We start from the raw sequence: 9,936 nt of genomic DNA, 5'->3' as shown, positions 1-9,936 counted from the left end.
AAATGTTCATGTCAACGTGTGTGGAAGTTCTTCGTGTTCCTGCCTGTTCCAATCAGAAGATTCTATTAAATATATTGTTCTTATTGTATCTCATGTTTCGTCTCGTCCGTCCAGCACGCAAATCATAACAAAATGCTTTGTTCTTCATTTTTAAGCATATCTATAATGTATTTAATAATTGTATTTTCATACTTTATTAATGATCAATTTTTCATTAAATTAAGTGTTACATTATTTACAAATCAGTTATTTAGTTGTCATCAGTGGTTCATAAGATCATTTAGAAAGTGTAAGTAAATGATTTATCAATTATTTAAATGTACATTTGTACATAGTATTTAGAAATATTGTAATAGTGTGTTAATAAATGCTTTATTAACACATTCATATTGTAATTCATGATTAATTCAGGTAGTTATAAAACATTTAGTGGTTGTCAGTTATCTGTTTTTGTGAGCTTATCTGAAGTGAAGATGATAGACACCTCATAAAGAAGATTTAAAGGCTCAGTTATAAAGAGAAAAACCATACAAACACAACACAGTAATACAGCGCATAAATGTACATTTAAATAGTTCATTAATCATTTAAATAGTTCATTAATCATTTACTGACAACTCCTAAATAACTGGTCTGTTCATAATATAATACTTAATTTAGAAATGATTAATTGATCATTTACACATTATGAAAATTTGTTTAAGTTGTACAATTATTAAAAACATTATAGATATGTTTATAAATCAGGAACACTACTACTGTCTATAAATGTGGGAATAATGCTTTATAAATAATGAATTGACCAGTTACTAATGCTTAACTAATGAGTCATAGGTTGCAGTTTTTATAAAGTGTTTCCAATGAATCCATTATGTGATTCATGTAAATCATGACTGGATTTTGCTGGTTTGCCTTTTCAACATTTTATGCACACATTCACTTTCATTTGTTTATAAGCCTATTGAAAAATAAAAATCTAACTGGCAAATAGTTACTGGTACTTTTATGTTTCCTTTTTTATTTTTCTTTATTTCTTTAAATCCATTTGAATCCTTTAATTATTTAATTCCCTTATATAAAAAGACCATTACACCCCCACCCCACAATGTTCACAGCATGGTTACGTTCCTATTACAGTGAATCTCCTCACTAGAAAAATCTGGACTTGAGGTTTATGGATTTCCAGTTGACGCATAAAGATGCTTTGATTTAGCGGCAGAGTAGAGGCACTGTTACTGCACATAGTGCATTTTCAAAGCATACTCACAGTGGTAGTACATCTAGCTCTATTTCTGTCTTTCCACTTGTTTCATGTGCTCATCACATGACCACCCCTACTCTGGTCGTTTGATGAAAACCCCCCAGCACTTCCAGGGAAAAAAAAAAAAAAAAGACACTTATCAAAGCTCTGCAGCAGCTTTGTGACAGAACTCTCACCTGTCAGAGCATTGCATAATTGCACAATTGCTATAAGATGATATAAGTAACCATTGAAGAGAGGGCAGAGAATGAAAAGAGCTAATGTTTAAAACTCAAAGCACAGTAATTCAATCCAAATCATTCTGCTAAGGAATGGAATTACCAGTAATGTTGACACATTCATCCATCAATCACGCTCACCTTTTTATGGCAGAACAAAAGCCATGATGGCTACAACTAGATTTGGATTTCTAATTACCGTACAAGATTTCTAATTCACACATATAATTAAACTATTAAACATTTGGTTGCCCCCACGGTTTAGAGGCACAATTTTTTGTACAATTGGAAGATTTAAATAATTTGTAAAACTGATTATATGAGAGTTTATTTTGTTTGGTTGGTTGTTTTTTTTATTTTTAAGAAGTTATACAGGACAATAAAAGGGTTCATGTGAGATTTCTTAAGACTGGCAAGAACTATTGTGACAGCACTCACAAAATTGATAATTATTAATTAATCATTCAATTAACAGTCTTTTTGAGACAAATTTTCAATAATTTGTATTCGTAAATTCAATGGGGGTTTTATCTGAGTATTGAACTCCAGCATATATATATGTATATATACATACATACATACATACAGTACAGAACTTTAGAATGTAAAGGAAAACAGTTTAAAAGGAAAATGGCCTTTGCACTGTCAAGTTTATATAATTTAATGTCTTCTCCACCTAAAAAGAACATTCACTGTGATTCATTGTGATTTCATTTGAATAATGTAGTGTTTTCAGTTGAATTTCTCTGAATATTTCTGAAATGACATTATGTTTCTTCCCCGTGCATTTATCAATGTTATAACCTGTGGATATGGCTATATCAGTGATATTGTAATATTGCATACAACAACGTATCCATACTGAAAACGCATTAGTTTAACTGCTTTATCATAGGAATATGACTCATCTAATATCAGAGCAAATATAAGGGAGCTAATAGCTTATCCCTATCACGTTTGCGATGAACGAGGTCTGGGTCCAAAATGCAGGTGAGTATTTTAATGACAATAAACACAAATAAACAAATAAACAAAAGGCCAACACGGCACAAACACGACTAGATCAAGGCAGGGATACAAACACCGAAGAAGACAGGTTACAGGAAAGTGAAAACAATGCAGACTCCCAGAGTGGGGAACGAGTGGAGATTATAAGGACAAATCATAAGTGTGATCAGCTGGGGAAGACGGGTGACATAATCAAGACAGGTGATACAATCAGGGAAGTGCAGTGCAGGGAAGGGAAAACAGCGACCTCCGGTGGAGGAGGGAAAAGGCACAGCCCAGAGTCATGACAGTACCCCTCCCCCACGGAACGGCTTCCAGACGTTCCCTAAGGCCGAAAAGTCTGGAGGGAGGTGGAACGGGGGACTGGTGATACAGGGAGAGGGATGGTGGGCCAGGCCCGTGCCACGGAGGAACGTGAGCTGGCCTCGCCGCCAGAGGAACGTGCGCGGTCACCGCCGCGTCCGGAACAGAGATAGCAGTCAGTGCCGCGTCCGGAACAGAGATAGCAGTCAGTGTCGCGTCAGGAACAGAGACAGTGGTCACTTGTGCGTCCGGAACGGAGATAGCGGACTTCGCCGCATCAGGAACGGAGATGGCGTTCACTGCCGCGGCAGGAACGGAGATTGCGGTCACTTGCGCGTCAGGAACGGAGATAGCGGTCACCGCCGCGTCAGGAACAGGGAGCGCGATCACCGCCGCGTCCGGAACAGAGAGCGCGGTCACGGCCACGTCAGGAACAGAGATAGCGGTCACCGCCGCGTCAGGAACAGAGATAGCGGTCACCGCCGCGCCAGGAACGGAGATTGCGGTCACTTGCGCGTCAGGAACGGAGATAGCGCTCACCGCCGCGTCAGGAACAGGGAGCGTGATCACCGCCGCGTCCGGAACAGAGAGCGCGGTCACGGCCACGTCAGGAACAGAGATAGCGGTCACCGCCGCGTCAGGAACAGAGATAGCGGTCACCGCCGCGTCAGGAACAGGGAGCGCGATCACCGCCGCGTCCGGAACAGAGAGCGCGGTCACGGCCACGTCAGGAACAGAGATAGCGGTCACCGCCGCGTCAGGAACAGAGATAGCGGTCACCGCCGCGTCAGGAACAGGGAGCGCGATCACCGCCGCGTCTGGAACAGAGATAGCGGTCACCGCCGCGTCAGGAACAGAGATAGCGTCACCGCCGCGTCAGGAACAGAGATAGCGGTCACCGCCGCGTCAGGAACAGGGAGCGCGATCACCACCGCGTCCGGAACAGAGATAGCGGTCACCGCCGCGTCAGGAACAGGGAGCGCGATCACCGCCGCGTCCGGAACAGAGAGCGCGGTCACCGCCGCGTCCGGAACGGAGATAGCGGTCACCGCCACGTCCGGAACGGAGAGCGTGGTCACGGCCGCGTCAGGAACAGAGATAGCGGTCACCGCCGCGTCCGGAACGGAGAGCGCGGTCACGGCCGCGTCAGGAACAGAGATAGCAGTCACCGCCGCGTCCAGAACAGAGATAGCGGTCACGGCCGCGTCAGGAACAGGGAGCGCGATCACCGCCGCGTCAGAAACAGAGATAGCGGTCACCGCCGCGTCCGGAACAGAGAGCGCGGTCAGGGCCGCGTCAGGAACAGAGATAGCGGTCACCGCCGCATCCGGAACAGAGAGCGCGGTCACGGCCGCATCAGGAACAGAAATAGCAGTCACGGCCGCGCAGGAACAGGGAGCGCGATCACCGCCGCGTCAGGAACAGAGATAGCGGTCACCTCCGCATCCGGAACAGAGAGCGCGGTCACGGCCGCATCAGGAACAGAGATAGCAGTCACGGCCGCGCAGGAACAGAGATAGCGGTCACCGCCGCGTCAGGAACAGAGAGCGCGGTCACCGCCGCGTCCGGAACAGAGAGCGCAGTCACGGCCGCGTCAGGAACAGAGATAGCAGTCACGGCCGCGCAGGAACAGAGATAGCGGTCACGGCCGCATCAGGAACAGGGAGCGCGATCACCGCCGCGTCAGGAACAGAGAGCGCGGTCACCGCTGCATCAGGAACCGAGATAGCGGTCACCGCCACGTCCGGAACAGAGAGCGCGGTCACCGCCGCGTCAGGAACAGAGAGCGCGGTCACTGCCGCGTCCGGAACAGAGAGCGCGGTCACGGCCGCGTCAGGAACAGAGATAGCAGTCACGGCCGCGCAGGAACAGAGATAGCGGTCACGGCCGCATCAGGAACAGGGAGCGCGATCACCGCCGCGTCAGGAACAGAGAGCGCGGTCACCGCCGCGTCAGGAACAGGGAGCGCGATAACCGCCGCGTCCGGAACAGAGAGCGCGGTCACGGCCGCGTCAGGAACAGGGAGCGCGATCACCGCCACGTCAGGAACAGAGATAGCGGTCACCGCTGCATCAGGAACCGAGATAGCGGTCACCGTCGCGTCCGGAACACAGAGCGCGGTCACCGCCGCGTCAGGAACAGAGAGCGCGGTCACCGCCGCGTCCGGAACAGAGAGCGCGGTCACGGCCGCGTCAGGAACAGGGAGCGCGATCACCGCCGCGTCAGGAACAGAGAGCGCGTCACCGCTGCGTCAGGAACCGAGATAGCGGACGCTGCCGCCTCTGCCGCCCAACGAGCGCAAATGGCCGCCATCCACTCGGGCACAGTCACCGCCCCGCTGGACCCATAGTAGGAGTCTGCATTCTGTCACGTTTGCGATGAACGAGGTCTGGGTCCAAAATGCAGGTGAGTATTTTAATGACAATAAACACAAATAAACAAATAAACAAAAGGCCAACACGGCACAAACACGACTAGATCAAGGCAGGGATACAAACACCGAAGAAGACAGGTTACAGGAAAGTAAAAACAATGCAGACTCCCAGAGTGGGGAACGAGTGGAGATTATAAGGACAAATCGAAAGTGTGATCAGCTGGGGAAGACGGGTGACATAATCAAGACAGGTGATACAATCAGGGAAGTACAGTGCAGGGAAGGGAAAACAGCGACCTCCGGTGGAGGAGGGAAAAGGCACAGCCCAGAGTCATGACAATCCCAGAATGAAACATCTTTCATTATGAACCCACACACGTCATTATGTACACATATGCTGTTATTTCCTCAATGCTACTGTACACAAAATAATCTCTGTAGTTTTTCTACACTGTAAAAAGTGGTAATATGCAATTCTACATTAAAGAACTATTTTTTTTTACCTGATCTAACCCATAAATTTTAGTTGGCAGTAAATAATGTGTTTGACTTTAATAAAACCATTGCATTCATATTTAGTTTAACTATTTTTTAGTTTACATTTTTTAGTGTTAGTGAACACTTTGGTCAAGCTTTAATAAGGACAAAGAAAGCAGATTCTGTTGAAGTCAAATATAACGGAGCTAGACATGTTGCATTAAGTTTGCCATCAATGGCATGGTCACAAGACACAAATAGAAAAAGCAACATTTGATGTCAGTGACACATTTGGGGCCAGAAAGAAAATTGTACACAGCACATTTCTATCTGTTTAACATGATTTACATGCAAATTCATTCCTACATGCAAAATCTTTCCAAAAAAAAAGGATTAATGTTGCATTATGCTTTCTAACCAATGCCTGTGTTCACCACTGCAAATGAATCTCTATACATTGCTCCTCTTTATATGAAAGGAGAAAAACATGTTACTATTTATTGCCAAGACATTATTAGATAAAGCAGCTACTTATATGCCCTGCCTTTTCCCTAGCAATTATAAAACTACATCTACACCCCAATTCATTGAAATGTCCCTATAGGGGAAGGTAAAACTGTCTCATTATGCTTCCTGCACATGAAATGAGCTGCAACATACTACAACTTTACAAACACTCTCCTCTTTGAATACCCTTACAAACTTCCAACAGGAAACATGCTGCTGTTGTTGTTTTTTTTCATAATCCTCGACCTTCGGGGAAATGTTTTATGGGTATCGCTGCTATGGCCTGTATGTCTTGCTTCTTTTCCTATTTCTCCTGTGTTGCTTGTGTGTTTGCATTTATGCATGCATGCATCAATAAATGCATTCATGCATTAATATGATCTTATTTTTTAACTGTTGCTGCCATCATTACCAGGATAAATAAAAATTAAACTAGCTGTATAGGTACCATTTGCCACCAAATAATGACTTCTAGTCTCAGCTTCAGAAGACTTTAACCTTGAATTTTAAACAGAATTCAACCTTGCACTATAGTTATGGTGCCTTTTGTTTTTTGTTTTTTGTTTTTTTTACTTTTTGAAAATTAAATGGCATGATGAACTTTCGTCTTCTTCTTCTTCTTCAAAAATAAATAAATAAAAAATTTAGATGTTTAACAGAAAAAAATAACAACAGGTCTTAATCCAAATGAGGGTGAATATATAAAGACATTTTTGTACTAAATAGTCCTTTAAAGTAAAGTGTGTCGTTTCAAAGCTTTCCTCTTCTTCCTGTTTGTTAGACAACAGCTCAAAAACTCACACTGCAAAAACTGTTTTTCTTACTTAGATTTGTTGTCTTGTTTCCAGCCAATCTAAAAATTCTTAAATCAAGAAGGATTTTCTGGACGAGTAAAAATTATTGTCTTGTTTTCAGAAAAAAAAAAAAACAAGTCAAAATTAAGTGTGTTTTTGTTTGAAACAGGCAAAATAATCTGCCAATGGGGTAAGAAAAATAATCTTGTTTTCTGATTAAAATAAGATTTTTTTTTGCTTATCTCATTGGGCAGATTATTTGAGTTTTTCTGAAAACAAGAAAATAATTTTTACTTGTCTAGAAAATCTTTCTTGATTTAAGAATTTTTAGATGTTTTGGCTGGAAACAAGACAAAAAGCTAAGTAAGAAAAGCATGTTTTGCAGTGCATTGGTTAAGCTAGATTGCAATTCTGTTTGATGCAACACAAAACACTCACTGCACCTTTAAAGAGAATAGCACATGAAAGATATAAAAAAATTCAAAGTAAAGTAACATTTCAAGGGACCCACGATTAATATGCCAAAATTAGTAAGCCTAGTTCATCGTATTTCTAAATTCCTTGAGAAACTTCAGATGTCAAAATTTGCATTGGGAAAAGTGATAGCACAATGATTCTGTGCCATCCTCAGTGGCATACAAAACATTTTAAAGCACAGCATTAAATTCATACTATCTTCAAACCAAAATTCCACAGATCCATCACATGTAGCATGTGGTGAAAGAGCAATGCAGCACTTGATTTGATTTGCCAGAGGACTGGGATGAAAAAGATTAAATATCAAGGAAGAAAGAAGGCTAGAGGCTTGACATTTTGTTAAAGTCGTAGATGCATGTATGGTCCATAATGTGTGCATGTGAGTCTTAAATTAGCAGAAACTGTAAAAATGCATAAAAATCCAAATAAATAAGCTAAGTGCATGTCAATTAAAAATGTTAAAATTCATTAGTAGCATTAATGATTTTAAAAATCTGAATCTGAATGCCATGCACATAATGAATATCACAGATTTTTAAGCAAAGACGAGGAAGTACTTGCTGTAATATTTTATCTATTACAATATGATCCTACGTGCAAAACAATGTAGCAAATATGATGGACAGACTGGTATTCGTCTGACAGTAAAACATTTTAAAGCACTGCTGAAATACATTTTAGAGTTACTTGCGCGTTTCAAACTTACTTACCCAAGGTGTTTCCGACCAGAGATACGAGGAAAACTATGATATATCCAGCTATGAGCACCCATTCATATTGTTTAGGATGCAAATATTCCCTCCAGATGTACTTGAGAAGTTCATCATCTTCATCAACATGAGAGTGGGAGTAAATTTCCGTGGAGTTCAAATGCTGCGCTGATGTTAAACACTCATTACAAGCGTCATTAGCGGTGATCCCAGACATGTTTCGCGCGGACCCGGGCTCTCTCTCCAGCATCGCGGATGACTGACACCGCGTGAGTGAGGGGAGAGAGAGGGAGAAGGGGGATAAAACTGAGAGTTGGATGGCGTCGTGACGCACTGTGGACCTCTCAGCCTATAACCAATTAGTTAGCAAGACTGAGAAACGTTTTGAAGTCAGAGTACAAACCTACAGAATTCATCAAGTGCTTGCTGCACGGTTCTTTATGTCTCATGAGTATATTCGCGTTTATTCAAGTATAGCTGTCATAATAAATGACGCCAATACACTGTCAAATAATCTAATCTTCTTAGTGCTCTACTAGATTTTAATTGCCTCTCACTGTTATACCTGTTATACGCTAAAAAGGTGAAAGGACCCTGTCATTCATAAAAAGGGCGTTTTTTATAGATTTATTCAGTTTGAATAAAACCAAATGACACTTTTCATATAATAATAACAATTACAATTTAATTTAAATTGTATTATTGATGTGCAGAACAAATACTGGCTAGATTTAGTTACTGTTTATGTATGTATGTGTGTGTGTATGTTGTACATAACAGAAGATGATAAGCTACTGTAGCTTTCAGAAAATGCAGACGACTCACGTTCCTCTGCAGAATTTATTAGTATAGGCCCCACCCACCAGCAAGAACAAGGACCCAAGAACACACTTATAGGCATGTTCAAGCACAACTATTCTTGCTACAATATTTTCAAAATAAGTTGTATTTATAGTATGTAAACTAACACTGATTCTCAAAATGTTTTTAGTTTTATCTTAAGTAAAAATCCTACCTTTATATTATTATTAGGGGCCAAGCACCGAAGGTGCGATGGCACCTATTGCATCCTTAGATTTCTTATTATTATTCTTCCGCCTTTGCGTCTATGGCCGCCCATAGAACCGCTTGGGGGAAAGTTGTATAATTTGGCACACTGATAGAGGGCAGTCTGAAATGTCACCATAGCCAATTTGGAGTCTCTAACTCAAACTCTCTAGCGCCACCACTTGTCCAAAGTTTCACTTTCTTTTAGCTAATAACTTTTGAACCGTAAGACACAAAATCAAAAGAAAAATTTCTCTGAATCCTTGGGTCATGCCGAATCGAAGGAACATTTAATTATAATTTCTATAATTAATTGTTTTTAAAACCTACTTTTTCTAACTCGTCCTAGGCGGTTTGATTTTCACCAAAATTGGCTCAGATCATCTTCGGACGATGCTGGCAAAAAGTTATGGAATTCAAGTTGTTTGTACAAACCGTTCTCGAATAATGCGCTTATTAATTCTACGAAAAAAGTGCGCAAAAATGGATGTGAGGCCATATCTCCGCAACTCTTTGGAGTATTGAGACCAAACTTGGTGTGTGTTATAACAATCATGACCTGAGGCTTGAAAACCTACTTTTTCAAACTTATGTTTGTCGTGGCGACGACATATAAACTCGTGGGAACGTGATATTATGTCGTGGCCACGAGATATTAATTCGTGGGAACGTCATATTATGTCGTGGCCACGACAAACATAAGTGAACCGAAGGTGTCCCCTGGCGGGCACCGTAGGAAGTCATTTATCATCACACAGTA

At 42.1% G+C, this 9,936-nt stretch overlaps 1 protein-coding gene across 1 annotated transcript in view; it reads right to left on the bottom strand.

Annotated features, from left to right (window-relative positions):
- hcrtr2 (hypocretin (orexin) receptor 2) overlaps positions 1-8,353 on the bottom strand; it is a 48,120-nt gene extending 39,767 nt beyond the window's left edge. Inside the window, exon 1 of the mRNA XM_073835284.1 lies at positions 8,130-8,353. Within this exon, the coding sequence (XP_073691385.1) occupies positions 8,130-8,346 (217 nt within the window). The 5' untranslated portion in view covers positions 8,347-8,353. The remainder of the gene's footprint in view (positions 1-8,129) is intronic.
- Between the last annotated feature and the right edge of the window lie 1,583 nt (positions 8,354-9,936).

The sequence above is a fragment of the Garra rufa genome, chromosome 2, assembly GCF_049309525.1.
Source record: "Garra rufa chromosome 2, GarRuf1.0, whole genome shotgun sequence".
Taxonomy (NCBI): domain Eukaryota; kingdom Metazoa; phylum Chordata; class Actinopteri; order Cypriniformes; family Cyprinidae; genus Garra; species Garra rufa.
The sequence above is the reverse complement of the archived record's forward strand: the minus strand, read 5'-3'. Positions and strand labels throughout refer to the sequence as shown.